The 20,424-nt window shown below is 43.9% G+C and overlaps 1 protein-coding gene and 2 pseudogenes across 4 annotated transcripts in view; 1 reads left to right on the top strand and 2 right to left on the bottom strand.

Moving 5' to 3' along the window:
• slc17a5 (solute carrier family 17 member 5) overlaps positions 1-6,489 on the top strand; it is a 38,983-nt gene extending 32,494 nt beyond the window's left edge. Inside the window, exons 11-12 of one of the 2 annotated variants that reach the window (XR_014553335.1) lie at positions 4,095-5,597; positions 5,633-6,489. Coding sequence is in view for 1 of the 2 variants with exons in the window: in XM_083651073.1 (XP_083507199.1) it covers positions 4,095-4,232 (138 nt within the window). In the remaining variant the exon portion in view is untranslated. The other variant, XM_083651073.1, reaches the window with a different exon arrangement.
• Positions 6,490-13,395: 6,906 nt separating this feature from the next.
• Positions 13,396-14,466, bottom strand: LOC310788967 (phosphoribosyl pyrophosphate synthase-associated protein 1 pseudogene; annotated as a pseudogene). Its single transcript has one exon. The product of its transcript is annotated as a phosphoribosyl pyrophosphate synthase-associated protein 1 pseudogene (transcript).
• Positions 14,467-15,222: 756 nt separating this feature from the next.
• LOC310789203 (MORN repeat-containing protein 3 pseudogene) lies at positions 15,223-16,236 on the bottom strand (annotated as a pseudogene). Its single transcript has one exon. The product of its transcript is annotated as an MORN repeat-containing protein 3 pseudogene (transcript).
• Between the last annotated feature and the right edge of the window lie 4,188 nt (positions 16,237-20,424).

Raw genomic sequence — 20,424 nt, 5'->3', positions numbered from 1 at the left:
TGTGTGTCTCAAAGGTCACAAGTATGGTTTAGATTTCATATTGACAATATTATACCCATAAACTCTGCACTGTCCACTTCTGTACCAACAGTAGACTTCGGGGGCCAGGAGATAAACTTGACATTGTTTTTTTATGACCGGACATGAATGCCCTTCTTCCCTCTGCAGCTGTCCATAAATTACATGCATACTGTAGGACACAATTACAGGTTTACAGCCAGTTATACCATCCAGAGTAATGGATTACCATCCAGAGTAATGGATTACCATCCAGAGTAATGGATTAAAGTTCAAGAGTTGATGATCGCACAGTGAGAGAGAACAACAGGAGCCTACTTGCTGTGCATATGTGTGCAGAGGAACAAGAACAAAACATACAAAAGTGGCGTGGGCCGTAAATACGCAACGGTGAAGTGCGTAAGCGTTTTATAAAAGCAATAGCTCTCTTCAGGCCGTGCTATATGCTTATTACAGCACACCTAAGGGTGTTTTCGCACGATGCACGACCCTCAGGTGTGCTATAATAAGCATATAGCACGGCCTGTCGTGAGCTATTGCTTAAATGAATAGGAGCTGCGTGGGTCTTTGTGTTAGATGATGTCACCGATGATGATGATGATGTCACCGATGACGTCAACAGTAATGATGCCACACTACAGTGACGTCTAGTCTTTACTCTTGCCTGCAAGTTTGCCTGTTACCAAATCCTGTTTATCAAGGGTCAAGCCTGTCAGGTCCTCTGGTCTGCCACCTAACACTTTGTCCAAGTCGGTGAAAGATACATAGATACTCTTTGGACCATGTAGTAATAAAAACTTCATCCTCTTTGTTTTGCAATGGGGCAGCTATAAAAGCCACCTACACAAACTTAAACGCTGCCTTGTCACGTTGAAACCTTTTCCCACCACAACAGTGTTGATCGGATTCTTCAAATCTGTGTGTATTTGAGATTAGTGGGGTTCTGTTGCACTTTCAGAGGTCAGGTTCAGATGCACAGCAGTACCACTGGAGCTGCTAGGGATTCAGCATTTTGCTCAAGGACACTTGAGCAGTGTGTGGATGGTTGCAGTCACAGTGGCTGAAACCTCCCTCCTCACTCTCCACCCTGCGGGATCATGTCTATGTTCCCCGGGTTCTATGTTCCCCGGGTTCTATATTCCCCGTTTTTCACTAACCCTAAACCTAACCTCCCCCAGACCCTAACCCAAAACCTAACCTCTCCCACCCCCCACGCCTAAACCTAACCTCCCCCAGACCCTAACCCAAAACCTAACCTCTCCCAGGGAACATAGCGGGGAACATAGGACCCTATTTGGGAAAAGCGGGGAACATAGGACCCGGGGAACATAGGACCCGGGGAACATAGGGATGACCCCCACCCTGCTGACCGTTGCCAGTTGATTTAGCGCTGCACAGGGCTAATATTACCTGGGGACGTCACAGAGATTTTATGCAGAGATCAGTGATTTTAATCCTGTGCAAATCTGCCTGATCCAAGTAAAAATCCCAGGCGTACAATGTTATGGTCTACAATTTCTTCTAGATGCACAATTTCTATCGTCCTCTTGTCATGAAAAATGGAGGCAGTAGTGACATCTAAACAGGAAGGGTTTTGAATACATTTTCAAAATAAAATTCCAAGTTTCACAAACTGTAACATTTCGACCTTACACAAATGTGTTTCAAGTAACATAGGTTGAGGGTTAAAAATCATTAGTTTGCATGCTGTCCCAATAGTAACACTCTGAGTGTTACTATTGGGACAGCATGCAACTAATGGTTTTTAACGGTGTTGTCGCCACTCAAGCAGCCGTGAAAATCTGGTGGAAGCATTTTCAATAAAAAAGTGAAACGACACACAGATGGTTTATAGAACTCTCCCCAATGCAAAATTCGAACAGGTTTAGTTGCCAGTAATGACAGTAAGAAAGGCAGATGTAGTGAGCAAAGATGGATGATTTAATACTATGATTTAAACACTATTGTGAAGTGAACACAAAACAAAGAACACTTTTGATATAATATGATATTAGTGTTTTAGTAGTGTATCACTCAATACAAAAAATAAAGGCTTTCATAGAACCAAAAGCCTATGGCTTAGTCTGCAGAAGAAACACGACAAAAGCCTCAGTAATTTAGACTGATTTTTCTTTTTCTTTTTCTTTTTTTTATTATGGATATTAACTCATTCACTGCCAACAACGTATGAACACGTTTTCAGAATCCAGCTGTTCCCTGCCAACAACGTGTTTACACGTTTTTGGCATCGATTTTTTTTTTTTGACGGTGGGTTGTGCATCTAAGCCTTTTACATCTCTTATATAATTATTGGAGCCACCGAACGTTTACAACCCATTCCACCGACCCACTAAGTGGCAACAGTGCTCTCCTTGCTAGAGGAAGGAAAGCATTTTTTTAACTTGTCAAGCCATTCTCAGCCCAGCCATTCTCCTTTTCGCGCTGATTGCTGGCGATGCGGGATTGCAAATTTACATAATAGATTCAGCCGATCTACTATGATCGGGTGATAGATTACAGGTGCAGGAACACACTTTGAAACACGCAGCATAAATATGACCAGAATCGCAAAAGCTTCTCTCAACCAAAACTCCAAACGAGCGAGTCCCTCCCGACTTCCTCAAACAGCGGCCCAGACATGCAGGCACAGCAAAGCACTGACTGGTGACAAGCTTGTCCGCCCACGGAGGGCGGAGTTGAAGCAACTCGAGAGGGAGGGAGAGAGAGAGAGAGAGAGAGAGAGAGAGAGAGAGAGGGAGGGAGAGCGAGAGGGAGGGAGAGAGAGAGAGAGAGCGAGAGGGGGAGGGAGAGAGAGAGAGAGAGAGCCAAAAATGAATGGTTAAAGTGACCGTTCCATCCAATTTCACAAAAACCCGTTTATCTCTGAATATTCTTTTTCACGCTAAAACCATGCTGTATTCAACTGCTAATGCTTACATAACTACTAACTCTACAAACTAACTCTTTTAGACAGAGAAAGTACACATTCTATTAGTACTTTTGAGATATTGTATGTTCACAAACTCCAAGCTGAAACGAATCCTCGGCTCTTATAAAATGAGCCATAATCCTCAAAAAACGGCTTGGCAGAAGCTATCTACAGCAAAGAAAAACGTCTGGCAGTCAATGTGTTAAAAAAACATCACAATCCAAGGGATATCATGTGAAAGTGCAACCACTTATTTCCAACATGGTCCCTGTTGTTAAGGACAGGACATACACACCAACATACAATATACATTACAGGTTAAATAAACAATGCAGAGAAAAACAATAGATATACAGTAAGTGTAAAATTTTGTGACAGGATAGCCTCGTCAAACTATTCTAGATTACTCAGCAAGTATTTATTCAGGAGGTTTTTAACTTGCCGTCTTTATTTAGTTGGGGAGCTTGTTCCACTCCTCTCCCCCCGTGTAGAGGAATGTGCTTCTCCCCACCTTGCTCTTTAGGTTTGGTAGTTTCAGATCAGTCTCACTGGCTCTCGTATTCCGGCCATGAGCATCCCGTACAAATTGAAAACACTTTGTAAAGTAGCTTGGACAATGATCATGCAGAATTTTGTGGACCATGAAGAGTTTTAGCTGTTGAACTCTATTTTCCACTGGGAGCCAATTCAACTCTTTAAAATGTGCGGGGCTGAGATGAGTTCTTGGACTGAGGCCAAGGACAATCCTCATTAATTTGTTTTGGGCTATTTGGAGCCTGTCTTTTGATCTTTTAGTTAGACCACTGTACCAGGATATACAGGTATAGTCGTAGTGACATTGAATTAACTCAGGTGTGCATAAACTACCTCATTTTTTAAATACAAAAATGTGAAATTACAGTATTATCGCTTATTGGACAGGAGAAGCAGGTATTTGTTGGTTATAGTATCGCCTGAAAAAATCCCCCCTAAAGTCTATAGATCCCCCCCAAAATCTATAAACCCCCCTTATCTGAAGAACATGGGGAATTCCCCCCTAGTTTGCAAAGTGAATTTTAAGCCCTGACTCTTGTGCAAATGCAGCTAAACTTTTTTTCCCCATTCCAATATTACTCCAATATCAATCTGTCTGCTGCTTCTCCTCTAGAACACTATAGAAGAATGGCAGACTGTGTTCTACATCTCCGCCGGCATCAACCTGTTTGGGGCGACGGTGTACACGATGTTTGGGCGAGGCACGGTGCAGCCCTGGGCCTCCCCAAAGCCCTACTCTCATGGAGACTGAGCACTGAAGACGAGTACCAGACAACATCTCTTTCACTGAAGGGACAGAACTGAGTCATACGTTTAACGCTTTTATACAAAAGGGTAGATTCAGCCAAGCATTCTGATTGGTCAAAGAGGCCTCGTAGCCATGCTGATCATTCCCATACAGAAGAGTTATTGACTGTGACTATGGGTACTCTGATGCTGCTGGATGCCTCACCTGTAATCACAGTAATGAATGAAGGCAGATTGGAGTTTTGGTTCTCTCTCTCTATATATATATATATATATACATATATACAAATGTTTGTATACATATATACATACATTTCTCAGGCAGAGCTGCTCTGGAGTGGGTGGGGCCAAATAACCAGTTTTTAATATTTAGTGACGTCTGAAGTTTGTTTTTAGTTTTTTTCCATTTTGGGACTGAACAACCCACCAACAGAGTGACTCATACTAGTTGCTGGTCACAGTTAGCTTAGCTTTCCTTCCAAATCCAAACTATCCATACTAGCCTGCAGCTATCTAGTTAAGATAGGTCAGTGGTTCTCACCCTGGGGGTCGGGACCCCCCCGGGGGGTCGCGAGATTATTTAGGGGGTCCCATGATGGTGAAATCTCCCATACAATGATATAATTTGAGTGAGTGAAATCAGTGTATGAATGCATGCACGTGCGACATTCCAACATCATGAATGCCATGGTCATGAATGGAGAAAAAAAAAAGGTTGATGTCATTTATTTTTTTATTTATATTTTGAGCACACACACTTCTTTGCCTTTCAAGTTTGCCACTTGGAAAACGTGTGCTCTGAAAAACTGGTTCTTTGGCTCCACCCACTGAGCTTTAACCAATGAGATGATTCCTGCCTCCAGAGCAACTCTGCCTATTCGAAATGTCAAACTCCAATCCGGCCTTTTGGGGATTATTATTGGGTATTATTGCTATATCAGCCTGCACTCTTCAAAAGGACGTCATTCCCAACACTTCTGTGTGTCAAGTTTGAGACAACACACGGTGTTGCTTTCCAACCAATCACGTGTACATTAGGCCTGCGATCGATTCATCTGTCCATTATTTTCTTGATTAATTGATTAGTCGTTTGGTCGACACTCTACAAAATGAAGAAAACATGTCGATCACATTTTCCCCCAAAGCCCCAGATGATGTCCTCAAAGGTCTTCTTTTGTCCTGATCAAGAGTCCACAACCCAAAGAGAACCAGTTTACTGTCACAGGAGACTAAAGACACCAGAAAATAGTCACATAAGAAGCTGGAACCAGATTAAAAATTAAAAAAAAATTAAATTAAAAATTAGTCTCAATGATTAATTGATTAGAAAATAGTTAGCGATGAATCTCCTGTCAATCGATTAATCATTGTAGCTCTACATGAGACATACAGTCATACATGAAGCATGTACATACATGCTTCATGTATGACTGTAAGTGTGCTGAAAAGTAACAAACGTGTGACATCCCAAACTTGACACACGCTGTGTTTAATGTCATATCCTTTTAGAGAATGTGCTGCACAGCGCACACTAGTTAGGAAAAGAAGCCTTACGATGAAGCCTCTTAGTCAGATTTTAAAGCGCTGATTGTAAACGGACCATTTCCTTGCGTTTACTTGCCATATGGTGCAATTAAGGGATTATGTTTTTATTTTGTTTCATGTTCTCCTTGTAGAACATCATGTAGCAGATGGTGGTCGTGTCCACTAGGCACCTCTTTTAAGCTAGCAACTCAAAACAGATTGATATAGAAAGCACTGGTCATGACTGCTGCTGTTGCTGTGTATTGAAAACCATTTAAAGCCAGCAGCACGTGCTAAAGGTTTAGACATTTGCGACCTCTAGTGGTTAAATAAAATGCAAAGGTGTGAGCGCCACTTGGCTTTCTAGGGACAGGGACAAGAAGCCGGCGCTGTAAGAGTTTCCTGGTGGACACACAGCCTTAGTTATTTACATGATTTTTCATTTTGTGTGGGTGTCAAATCTCAGGTCTCTTGTTATGTCTCGTAAGGATTGAAAAGGAAGTTTGTTCACTTTTAACAGATTTATGTTGATTTATGATGTTCAACAGTAAGGTCTGCCGCCTCATTTATATGTGTCATTGATTTAGATTCAACCGTGCAATTATTTCAGATATGAAAATGACATCTGTGACATTCATACCATGGCAGTTAGCATGGTAGTTTTTAGTTTTAGCGTTTGCTTTAAAAAAAAAAGTAGCCAGTTGATTTTGACATTAATTCTCCATGAAATTGGACCATAGGTTTGATTGTAAGCACATGTGTACAGAAGAAGCCTTTATAAATATGGTATATGAAGAGGGAAAGCAGAAGTAAGCCACAAGTGAAACATTTTGCCTTTGTTGTTTCTGCCAAAAAGTAGCACCCTAACTCATCATGCAGTGCACTTGTGCCTTATTACATTATGCTGACCAGGGCCAGACAATTCATGTAGAAATAGCATTCCTCACTCTACAGATGAATTCAAAATGATTTTCTTTTTCTTTTTTACAGCAGTCTTAATGTGAAGGATAAGGGAACACTTGGAGGATATGATATCTGCCAACTTGTCAGTAGATAATTGTTTTAAATTCCACTCTGGAAAAAATGTCTCAAATCTCTCATGTATTGTAAATGCATTATGTCAATTTATTCACCAAATACATTTATGGTCTAAGCAATATTACTGTACGTTTGATTATTATTTTATTACAGTATAAGCATCTTACTAAGAGGAACCATGTGCTTTTGCTACCTAAATATATTCTAATAGTTCTGAAACATGTATGAGAAAAGATGAACCATTTAAGTCATCTTCCCCCTGATTTAATTTGGACCATAAACTCCCTTAACCTCATGGTATGTAGAAGAATGTACATGTAAACCAACTTAAACTCATACACTAAAGAAAAAAATCACTAATATTCCTATAGAAACAGTGATCACATTTAATTTGAAAGCATATATCATAGAACAATTTACAAATGTGGTTAAAAACAGTTCAGGGCAGTGGCGTGTTTCGACCCTCTTTAGGGCTGCCTGAGCACCCCCAACAAATACTAGACATCCAGACAAATCCGTAGGTACCCGCCATGTCATGCTAGCTCACTGGAAAGCGAGTGTAACATAGCTCCAAAGTCTGACAAAGGTAAATGGGTATGACTACTCAAATGGGTCCCTTGACCGCTCACATCAAGATATCTGAATGAAATTGGGCTAATTAGAACGCATGAGTCTTAGCTTTACAGCCATGTGTGATATATGTCAGCTCATATACAGTAAGCTCCAGGGTCCTAAAGACTGTATATTTCATGCAGTGAAAATTTTATTCTCGCCTTTTTGTTTCCTTATTTCTGCAACCTGTGGTACCAAAACATCATGGAACTGTAGAAATTGGGTTTGAGCTGAGAGGCTCTTGTGAATCCAAAGAGCCCAATCACATTAGTGAAGATACTCAGAATCAGATCAGAATCAGATATCATTTATTCACCATTATGTTATGTAACATATAGGAACTTGTTTTTCAATGTGATGATAGCATTTCTAACTTGACCTTATACTGTATAACATTAGCTATTGTGAGCTCTAGGATCATCAGAGCCAGAATGTAGACACCTACTCTAGGCGATGTCCAGGTACATTGAAGATGAGTGTGTTTTTCTGATCCATTTCCAGAAAATAGTGCTGGTCAACATTGCCAAAATCGCACAAATCTCCAATTTTCAAAAGCTATTGATCTGTATCAATAGCTTTTGAAAATTGCATTAGTTAAAGTAGTCTGATAGAATTTTGCTTTTTGGTATATTTAGAGTACATTTATGGCAAGGCAAAGTTGATTTGTATAGCACATTAAAAACAACCACAGTTGTCCAAAGTGCTTAACATGTGAGCACAAATATAAAAAGGTACATTTAAGAAACAGTAAACACAATAAGATGGAGTCAAAATGACAGCTCAGCTCGAGTTGAAACCCAGAGAGTAAAGATGAGCATCTGGTTTGTCCACCTCAGTGCCCTGGATGGAGTGTGCATGTGTATGAGATCTGTGAGGTAGGAAGGCATCAGTCCATTTAAAACCTTAAAGACAATTAACAAAACCTTAAAATTGATCTTAAAGCTGACCGGAAGCCAATGAAGGGCAGCCAACACAGGTGTAATGCCGTCACACTGTATTTGTCCAAGTAGGAGCAAAACGGCTGCATTTTGGACTAACTTCAAACGCTGAAGTGATGAGTGCTCCAGACGTACATACAAAGAATGACAATAGTCCAGTCTAGATGTAATAAAAGCATGCATAACTTTCTCAAGGTCTTTAGGAGATAGATAAGCCATGACCTTGTGACCCCAAATATTTGACAATTTGTTCGAAGGAGCCTGATTCGACTGCCAATCTCACAGTCGAATAGTCGAAAAATGTGGTTAGGATCATTCCATTCCGGCTATATGGGGGTGCTGAATGTCTGATTTTACATATAATTGCTTGGTTTCTCCCAATAGATTGTGGTATACAGTAGCCTATTTTGGTAAGTATCAGCCTATTAATACGGTAAAACCAAGTTCCTAATTAAACAAACAAATCAAACAAGCTCATGCTAATGGACTTTCTGATTGCCAGATAGTCTTATTAAAAAAAGGAAGAAAAAAGAAAATAGTTGAATATTCCTCTTGAACAGCCAAATCCGGTTCAACTGACATAATTCTGAGTTGAAGAGTTGATGCCCTAGAGGCAGAATTATCAAGCGTCACTATAACATCACTATCTACTGAGTAGATGCTTGATAATTGTTGTGTTACAAACACAATAGTTGTTGTGCTACAAACAAGGTAAAGACAATCTCCAACATGTGAAAACGTGCCCTCTCAACACACTGAGGCATTTTAAACTTGATAGATGATTGAAATGTCTTTCGATGTCGCCCAAAAAAAGCTCCGGCTTCTCAGTCAGAATCACTATTATTGCCACAGTAGGTAATCAGATTACATACATGGAATTTGACTTAGTGTATGTATGCAATGTAGCGGTCACATCAATATCAGAAGACAAAATCACAAAAATCACAACACACACATGAATCAGAAGGACCTGAGTGACAAACATGAACCCACGGGCCAAAAGGTGCAAGACGAAGTCAAAGAGAATCATATAAAGTAATGAATAGGAACAGGGTCAAATGTTCTGGCAAGAGAAGGAGCCACGACACGTCCAGCTGCTGCTGCTTAAGGCCGTGTGTCCATCTAGCTTCTTTTTCTGACCGTTGAATGCTGGAAGTACGCTGGGGAGCGCTGATCTCAACGCACAATATGCAAGGAAGCAGTCTGACTAACGTTAGCTCAGTGCGGTAGCTAGCTTGATAGCTGACAGCTAACATTAGCTAACAACACACATACAGTGATTTTGCTCAACACTCACCAGAAATATTAAGTGTCTAGCCAATCTGCTCCCACAATTGAGCCTTTCTGTCTCTGTTGTGATAGTTTCTCCATAGTTGCCATAAAAGGAGCACCCGACACCAGCGTCTTTCTGGAAAGTTAAACTATTTTTAGCTGGGAGCGCTGGGAGCCGGCGCACAAAAACGCCGGAGCGCTGTGAAAATAGACGCTGGGCGCAGCGCACTTTCTCTAGACGTCTGTGTGTGCCCGCATACGCTCTCTCCTCATTGGAAACAACTGAAAAAAGACGCTGGAGCTGATGAAAAGAAGCTGAATGGACACACGGCCTAAAGTGACGTATGGTGAGGGGGCCGGGGGGTAGGTTGTCATTGTGGCCATTCTGGCCTGTTGAGCAGGCTCAGTGGGGCCATTCTGGCCTGTTGGCTTTCGAGCCTTGTTGATGAGGCCGATGGCCGTTGGGAAGCTGTTCTTGTGACGAGAGGTTGTGGTGCTCAGTCTCTTGCCGAGGGAGAGCATTTCAAAGAGTTTGTGTCCGAGGCGGGAGGGGTCGGCCATGATCTTCCATCTGCAGTCTGCTGATGTCCTTGAGAGGCGCAGCAGTCTACCAGGTGGCGTTGGAGGTGTAGAAGAGCACCATCGTTGCCTTTGGCACTTGGAATTTCTGCTGCAGGTAGTACATTCTCTATTGTGCCTTCTTGGTAAGAGCTCTGATGTTCAGCTCCCATTTCAGGTCCCGGCTGTTGGACCGCAGGGAGCGGAAGGACTCCACCGTGTTGACTAGGGAATCACCCTGGGTGATGGGGGAGGGTGGGGCTGCGTTCCTCCTGTAGTGCACAACCATCTCCACTGGCTTTTGAGCATTGAGCTCCAGGTTGTTTTGACTGCACCAGGTTGTCAGGTGGTCGATCTCCCTCTCCCACCTGTACGCAGCCCTATGAGGGTGGTGTCATCAGAGATCTTCAGGAGTTTGACAGACTGGTGACTGGAGGTGCTGCTGTTGGTCTACTACAGGAAGAAGTATGGAAGGAGGATGCCGCCCTGGGCAGCTCCGCTGCTGATGGTCCGGTCCAGATGGTCTGCAGTGTTGAGGTGCATGAGGATGGAGTGGAGAGCCATGTTTATAGCATCGTCTACAGACCTGTTGGCTCTGTAGGCAAACTGCAAGGGGTCCAGGAGTGGGTCCGTGATGGACTTTAGGTGCTGAAGCTCACTAAAATGCTGCACACAAAGTACATTTCCGTGCACCGCAGTCTTGTACAGGAGCGTGACCCCATTGACCTTGCATTCGTTTTTGCCCAACTTTCCAGAGCTACTATGAGGAACAGGTTGGCTTGTGCTGAGAAAGAACTCATCAATCAACATCATCAATGGTAAGTTGCAATTAGGGCAAAAAATGTCAAGATGTCAGCTGCCATCTTTGTTGGCTTCAAAACTTTACACAAAAACATCCACATGGCAAGCACGTCTTGTTGCAAATAATTGATTGATTGATTGATTGATTGATTTTGATATTTAATTTTAAAAGGACAGCAGGTCTGCCAAGGCATGGCCTGGATACAAAAAGACAAATCAAGATAACACAATAAAAACTCAGAAGATTATTTCCATTGTGGTCGCTTAGAAACATTCACAGTTGCAAGCATGTAGCCCTACTTGCTCTATGACATGATATATCATAATCAGTCAATAACCACATCAACCCTCGACACAGATGTCAAACCCAAACACCACACAGTATGATACAGAAATCGACTTCATTTAACCGTCTCCTCATCGCTCTGCGCCGTGTCATATTACTGCTGACCCCATGAAGGCATTTCCTGCTGCTACTCCTTCCTATTAAAAGCTTCCCATTGGCAAACTGACGTAAGGCATTTGTTCTGAAGGACTTCAAAGGAAATGCAATGTTTATATCCACTGTTTCAGCCGTGACTTTTGACACGGCCATATCGATGCTGCAGTTGCTTTGCCAGACAAGACCAGTGTCAGACACGCCTTCAAGCGGGGACCTGTTATAATGCAAACACAACTCCCAGGCCAGCCGTGCTGGACGGCCACACCAAGCCGTGCGAGGGCAACCAAGTGTCGCAAAATCATCAAAGTATGGTAACGCTCGTGGCGCTGACACTGATGGCATGAGTGTTTCAAGATTCAAGATTTTTATTGTCACTCCGTAGTACAAGTATCACGTGTGAAATTATTGTGCTTTGTTGTTTGACGGTGTTGATGTGTGTATGCTGTTGTATACGGCTGTGTTTGAGGGGGAGTGTGAGTGTGCGTTGCTAAATGGGGCAAACCTATTCATGCTTGTAGGGCTTAATCCTGACAGTTTGAAGGCCTCTCTCTACAGGCTGCAGACCCTCTATAGCGTTGTAGCTGGGCTGGGTTTGACTGCACTGAGTGTATGTGCCTTGACTGTAGTTGAAGATGTCTTGGATGAAGGTTGTAGTTTCAGAGGCAGTCGGCAAAGATGAAGGACATGGGGTTTTGTTGTGCTGCTGTTGAAGACTGCTACAAGCGCCCAGTCTGTTGAAGACTGCTACAAGCGCCCAGTCTGTTGAAGACTGCTACAAGGGCCCAGTCTGGAGGCTAGGCTCTGTAGAGTACTGATGATCTGCCTCTGAATGTGTGTGTGCTGCACCTGCTCTCTCTCTCTCTCCTGACAGCACTGCTGCTCCACCAGCATCTTCACTGCCACACCCAAGCTGCACACCTCCTGCATCCTGGACTACCTGCTGGGGGCTGGGGTTCTCCTCTCTCTGAGTAGTGCCCTGGACCCCAGGGGTCTGGAGGCGGATGATGGCAGCCCCTGGAGCCGAGGATGTTAGTGGTCCTGGTGCCCGGTTAGGAAGACGAATGCCAACCCGGGGAGAGGGATGAGGGGAGCGGATCGACAAAGCTGGTCTCTGAGTGAGAAAATGTCTGGGAGCACAAACTCCTCCGGGCCGTCCATCCAAAATGGTCTTTTCAATGGTCAGATCGTAAGTTCCAGGCTGCATTGGACTTCTCAAATCAGCACCTCAATCTCAATGACGTCATCAAGATTGGATTGGTAGCTGGAGAAAGTGTGACTCTCCCCCTCATCAACACTCCTCCTGGTGCTGTCAGTGAGGTTGACCCAACTCATACTCCTGCTGCAGGGCCCTTTGTTGGCTCCTCTGGGTAAGAGAGGCCATGCTAACAATCTGGATGTCATTCTCTTCCTTATTTCCCTCGGATTTCTGCTTTGTCGCACTGCTGCCTACTGTACACTGATCTCTCTAGACCCAGGTGGCTTTGCACTAGTCTCTGGATGTGCGGCTGCTTGCTTGGCAAATCCTGCTGCTGCAGCGGTCAGCATGTTGAGACGCCTCCCGCAGCAGGTTTTGGAGATGCTGCTGCAAGGCTTCTTCCAGCTCTAGCTTGCACTTTTATTGGGGATGTGCTGCTTCCAGCCTCCTCTGGTATCACCGTGCCTTACAGTCTCTCCTGGAACCTCCTCCAGAACCAGAAGATGCCTTGGTGTGAGACACCTTGATGTTATCCAGCTACAGGACAGCCTTGATCTTATGGAAAATAAGACCAGCCTTCCGCAGCTCCATCATCATCATCATCCACCTTGCCCATGGTCTCTCACTCTGGGGGAACTGCATTCAGGATGGCTGAACTGCTGTTCTCTTACCAAGCCTTGTCAAGAAGAGCCAACAAGGATTTGTGACTATTTGATTTGAGGAGTGATGTTGTGACATCACTGATGAGGTCACTCACTGATGATGTCTATAAGTGACATCTCATTCTCTAGTCATCCACGGTGACGTTGCGGAACAAGTAGGCCATGGACTCTCCATTGTGGATGCGGCGGATGGCCTCGGCCAGAATCATGCTGACGTCCACGGTCTTGATCTTGGGACACTGTAGCTTCTGCACTTTGTGGGGCACTGTGTTGGTCACCACCACTTCATCGATGGAAGACTTCTCTATGAGGCGCGGGGCATCGGCAGACAGCAAGCCGTGTGTGGCCATGATATAAATCTTATAGGCTCCTCTCTCTTTCAAGATCTCTGCAGCCGCGATAAAGTCCTCCACACCGTCTATAATGTCATCCACAATTATAGCGATCCTTCCTCGCACGTCTCCCACTACAGTGATGGGCGGTTTCTCTTTGGCCATCATCAAAGGAAGCCCCAGCCCGGGGTGTCCAGTGGTGTTGCGTATGCAGGGTGGGGAGTGTCTCCCGTCAGCCATATCAGACTCTGAACACTGGGCCTCCCCGTGAATCACAGCCAGACCCAGACGCAAGCGCTCCGCATAAGACTGGGCTCTCTTCGCTGCTGACGGGGACTTTGCCACAATGATGGCATTTCTGTAGTCAGGAATCTCTTCTTGGATGTACTGAATCAGGAAAGGTGAGGCACGCAAGTTGTCCACTGGAAAACTGAAGAAGCCCTGGATCTCCTTCTGATGCAAGTCCATGGTGATGATGTGTGTTAATCCTGCTTTAGCTAACATGGAAGCTAACAACTTGCACACTATTGAGCCCCTCTTTCTCATCTTGCACTGCTTGCTGTAGGGGAAGTAAGGAATGACCCCAATGATGTTCTTTGCACAAGAGGTCTTCAGGGCATAGGCCATAACCAGCAGCTCCATGATGGCTGTGTTCACCTCTCTTGGTATGGTTTGGATGATGAAGATAGTTTGGCCACGAACAGATTCTTTTACATCCACTCTCGTCTCTCTGTTAGATTCTTGAAAGACTACAGACTTCCCCAACTCCACTCCCAGCCGCTCTGTTATCGTCTTGGCAAATTCTGTGCAGGCTCCTGAAGAGTTTGCAGAGAAGACACGATAACCACTGTTAACCACATTCATGCTGGCACCGCTTATGGCTCAATGCAAACTGCAGGAAGCTCGACAGCAGCAGGCTTTGTCAATAGACCAACATGTTTAATGTGCTATTCATACGAATGCTCCTCAAGTTAGCTACAAGCGACAAATTGCACTTGGTCCATGGTGTTGCCTCAGGCTTGGCTGGGCTGTGAGCAAGAGTCGTCCAATTTATAACCTCAGCAGGGCAGGATTTGTGACATCACTGATGATGTCACAATGTCTATGTGACATCAACAATTGACATCAGTTCACTGGACATTGTCATTGTGACATCATCAGTTATTTATGGGATCACTGATGATCTCACTATGTCTATGCATGACATCATCATTTGAGATGAGTTCACTGGACATTGTGACATCATCGTTGATGATGCCACTATTGACATAACTGTCAACAGTCATTGCTTGAGTGACATCACTGATGACGTCACAATTGCTCGAGTGACATCATCATCAGTGATGTGTTTTCTAATACCAAACTCATGCCTGACCTGTGGACACTAACAGTGATTTGGACAATTTTGGAGGCGATTGGAACAACGGTGGCACACCTTGCAACTGTGTAGAGTATGTTGGGCTTTTATTGTGAAAGGCATCACATATGTAAAATATTGGCTGCAGCTACAGCCAGGGCCACACTTTTTTGAGTTGTATCAAACTCATGCTAAACCCCTGAACCAGTGTTGCCAACTTGGCGACTTTGTCGCTATATTTAAAGCACCTTTCCTGACCTAAATTAGCATCTTGACATCTGGCAACTTTCTGAGCAGCCAATAGCTACTTTCCTAAGAGTCGGCAACACTGCCCTGAACAGTGTTTTGGCAAATTTTGGAGGCGACTGGAGCAACAGCGCGCCTTGCAAGTCCGAACGGACAGACGGACAAACAGACAGACAGACACGCTGCCAGTTATAGTAGTAAGAGTAGGATTTACCGTCCGCTTGTCCACCAGGAGGAGATGGAGGATGCTCCTGAGCAGGAAGGTTCGTTGGGGCAGGTGTGCCGCTGGGGGCAGACGGCCGGCTACCATGAGAGGCCCCATCTTTCAAGCTAAGCTGTAAGTTGATTGAGGTTTCCATCAAGACTGACTGCATATCCAACAGTTGTAGCTTGGGAATTGGATACTTGGTTGGTGATGGTGCTTCATCCCTTCCAAAATCAGAGAGAGTGCCACATTTTGCCATTCCATCCACCCAAAGGCCTTCATAAAGGAGGCCTTTGTCCAAATAGTAGAACTTCCCGTCACCATTCCTCTTCCCGTCCTTAAAGCTGCCTTCATACCGGTTTTCATTGACAAGTCGAACGATGCCCTGTCCGTGCCTTTCATCCTTCAGCCACTCTCCCTCGTATATGTCTCCGTTATCGTAGTACTTTCGCCCCCAGCCACTCCGGTGGTCTTCACTCCACTCCCCCTCATAAACAGCTGACTTGCTGTAGAAGTATCCATAACCGTGCTTCTTGCCATTCTTCCATGCACCGACATATTGTATTGCATACTCGTTGGTCTCTGGGAGTAGTATACAGTAGGTACCCAATCCATCGCGCTTTCCGCATTTCCAGTCTCCGTGATAAAAGGTGCCGTTCTTCCAAACCTGAGTTCCTTCTCCGTGCTTCTTGTCACGCAGCCATTCCCCCGTGTATTCATCTCCATTGACGGAGAACACTGTATGACGCAATCCACATTTCTGTGATTTTCCATCCAATATTTTTGACCGCGGTTGACTTTCTTGAGTTTTGTTCAAATCTGTCATGAGTCGGTGGGGGTGTTAGGGTTGCGAGTGCACCGGTCCTACTTATAGCCTTAGCAGGTAAGGATTTATGACATCACTGATGTCACGATGTCCAGTGAACCGATGCCAACTGCTGATGGCACTGATTGTGACAGCATCAAGAGGCACGTTTGAGTTGACTGCCGCCGCCTCGTCTGGAAAGCAGACGAGAGCAGCCGAGCGCAGTCAGGCGAGGCGTCAACAAGCCGAACACCCCCGCAGCACACTCACTGCTGCTTTTCTTCTTCTACAGTTTTTATTGAACAGCGATTGATAAACAAATTAAAATGTGCATTAGCGCCACCCACACTCACTGCTCAAACGACCCAGCCCTTCAGATTACGTATTTCTATACAGACAACTTTTCTAACCATCATGCAAAGGGACCAAGCAAGTCGCTGGTCAAATCTGCGCAAAATCTCAAACGAGCCTAATGATTTATGACATTACTGATGATGTTTAGTCTGATTATGTCACTGCACTTTTGGCTATACCTACTTTAACAATGCTTTCTTTTTTCTGTTTACAGCATTCACACTTTTATAATACAACATCAGCATTTGCACTTTGGCCTTGGTATCATACATTACAATTGCTGTGGCTTTGTATTGTTATTGTGAATGTGTTCATGGTACAGATTTTATTGTTATCGTTTTTACTTGTTTTATGTTGCACCATGTGGAGTTGCACTATAAATTTCATTGTATGCTTGCTAGGGATGGGCATCGAATTTCGAATTTTCGAATAATCGTTATTATCAAAGTCGACTTTTATTATTGAAATATTGAAAAAAATATATATATAGAGGGGGTGACTTTGGCACCCCTTTGGCACTCAGACCTGAGCCTACTAAATATTTAATGAACCACTCATGATTGTCAAAACTGTTTTTTATTTTCGAAAATGTCAATGTCATGTAATATGTTCTTTACTTCAGTGGTGCAATGCTTGTTTGAGCTAAAAATCCACAGCAGAAGCTTTTTCTATTAATTAATAAAGCCTTAGACTTAGAATCAGGGGAGACAATGCAACATTTCACTCACAAAAAAAAAAAAAACATTTCTTTTTTTTTTTACATTTTTTATTTTATTTTCGAATTTCGATTAAAAGTCGACTTTGGCCAGCGAATTTCGAATAGTGTTTTTGCTAGAAATGCCCATCCCTAATGCTCGCCTACAATGACAATGTCAGAGACATTGTGACATTGTCAGTGATGTCGTAAATCCCTGCTAATAATCCAACGTGTTGAGCAAAAATTAGTTGAGCAACATTTGTATTACATCACTGATGATGTCACAATGTCTATGACATGACTGATGATGCCACAATGTCTATGACATCATCAATGGGTATGACATCATCAGTCACCACTGGCCACCACTCGGCAATGAGGACAATGACATGATCGCTCTGGCCACCACTCGACGATTGTGGGCCATGCCATCATCAGTGGGTATGACATCATCAGTGATTTATGATCATCATCACCACTAGCCACCACTCGACCCTGCAGTTCTCTTGTTAGAGCACTGACTCACATATGCAGCCATCCCAGTGCCGTTATTTGGTGCACCAGAGTTCAAATGGTATTCCACACTTAGCTCAATGTCTAAAAGTCTAACTGAAAGGACATTTCTGGCGTATTTAGCATCTTTATTGTGACGTATTTCCGAGTGAAATGTTGAATGTAGTTGGGGCCATTTACACCTGGCATTAACATGCGTTTTCTGTCATCAGATTGCAATCAGATAGTGCTTGGCCACATTAGCCTGATTTAATTTACATCTGGCATTAACATGCGTTTTTGGTGATCTGATTGCAATCTGATCAGCAAAAATGGGTGATCAATCCGCATACAGTTGCTGTATGCGGATTGAGAGGACACATTGCATTTACACTTGTGTTCAATGTGGTCACAATGTGTCCCTGACCACCTCCGGAGGTGGTTTGGCCGATCAGATTGCAATCCGTCTTCAATGTGTCTTGGGGGCGTTTACACCTGTACTTTCAAGTGGTCAAGCACAATCTGATTGCAATCTGATGGCAGAAAACCCATGTAAATGCCAGAGGTAAATGGCATTACTGGGCAGAATTTGATTGGACAACAGGCCGCTAGAGTGGTGGTGGGACATAACGTTTTGAGGAGTTTGATTGGACCGCTGAAAGGTTGGTGCGTCCAGAACAAACCTAAACAAATAAGGAGTCTGACAGCGATGAATTGGATGCCATTAGCCTCGCTAACGTTGACCTCCATTGGGTTTCACTGGGATGACCAGCAACCTAAACAGGCCCGGCTCCAGGATGAAGTGACTGAGGGGGCAGTAAAAAATGGTGAGGGGACCATTTGAAAATGGCCATACCAGTTTTTCCCTCGCCAAAATTTTGCCTCTTTGAAGTATTATTGCACCCCCTCTTCCCGACAAGCTAGCATGAGATGCTTGCTACCAATGGATGGCTTAGGTCTCTTATAGAGAGGCAAAGTGACCGCCTACTTCCTGCTTCAGCACTGTACCAGAGATTTTCATCCGACATTTATTTTCCCATAGACATATCGTAAAATGCGTATACAAATAGTTTTACTGGTTCAAACCAAACGGTAAAGATATATTTAGAAACAGGAGAGATCGCATAACATTTCACTGGGACCAAAACGTAAAAAAAAAATGCGGGTTTAAAAAAAAAACTGTTTTTTTTAGTTTTGGTCCGAGTGAAATGTTCTATGGTTTCTCCTGATTATAGCATTAGCTGAACTGTTCGGTTCAACGAAGTACAACTATTTTATAAGCATTTTACAAAATGTCTATGCGAAAATAAATGGCGGATGAAAATCTCTGGTACAGTGCTGAAGCAGGAAGTGACGTTCCACTTTGCCTCTCTATTGTTTCATAAGATCCCAGTATCTTCAGTCTAGCTCCTACTACATCCTCTGAAAGACAGCAGCAATGTTGCGAAGGAGTAGAAGAAGAGTCCATCTGGGGGTGGGGGGTAGGGGGGATTTGCCCCCAGGGGTGGGGGGTGGGGGTGACATTGCACCTATATTGATGTAGCAGACGGGGATGGGCTTGTTTGAACGTGAAGGTGCTTGTTAAGAGTGCATCGGACAGTCGCTTCGTTCAAAAGTCAGCAGTAAATCTATAAGTGAGTTATTCCTCTCTCACTAAGCAAACCAGTTAAACCGTTATCTCCCACACTACTTGGCCTTTCCATTATGAGCTTAATCTGATCAGTATTGTAGTGTGCAGCATTCTTATTAACAGCTCGTCATGCTTCTAAATCTAATGAGTTAACCATAGGTTTCCAAAGTGGGAGGTGGGCCTCCCCAGGGGGGCTCCAAACAGTTTCAGGGGAGGCTCAGTGAATGGAACTGTCATATTATGACCTTAGTTCTTACATGAATTATCAAAAGGAGATCACAAAGAATAGCCTACATGTGTGTGATTTGGTTAAAGAGATAGTTCACAGATACAGCACAGCAGTTTTGGGGAATGTTACTGTTTGCTAGTCTGAAGTATGTCAAACAGCAATACAGGTTATCTTGTCTCAACTGTTGAGTGTCTCCTCAGATCAAATAACAATCACAATCCCATAGGCATCCAGGAACTTAGTGAAACTATGATGAGGGGTGTCATTTGTCCCCAAGCTTTGTCTGAGGGGAGACCCACAGTCTCAGTGTTTGAAAACCCCATAACCAATTGTAGTCATATGATGAACGAATGTCAAACACATTATACAGTTTCTGCAGTGTCTCTCTCTCTTCTCATCCTGATCTCCCCCTCTCTTACTTTCTCTCTCTCTCCTCCCTCCAGTGTCTCTCTCTCTCTCTTCTCATCCTGATCTCCCCCTCTCTTACTTTCTCTCTCTCTCCTCCCTCCAGTGTCTCTCTCTCTCTCTTCTCATCCTGATCTCCCCCTCTCTTACTTTCTCTCTCTCTCCTCCCTCCAGTGTCTCTCTCTCTCTCTTCTCATCCTGATCTCCCCCTCTCTTACTTTCTCTCTCTCTCCTCCTTGCAGTGTCTCTCTCTCTCTCTCTTCTCATCCTGATCTCCCTCTTACTTTCTCTCTCTCTCCTCCTTGCAGTGTCTCTCTCTCTTCTCATCCTGATCTCCCCCTCTCTTACTTTCTCTCACTCTCTCTCCTCCTTGCAGTGTCTCTCTCTCTTCTCATCCTGCTC

This window comes from Poromitra crassiceps, assembly GCF_964638095.1.
Source record: "Poromitra crassiceps genome assembly, chromosome: 14".
NCBI classification, from domain to species: Eukaryota; Metazoa; Chordata; class Actinopteri; order Beryciformes; family Melamphaidae; genus Poromitra; species Poromitra crassiceps.
This window is presented reverse-complemented; position numbering and strand designations above follow the sequence as displayed.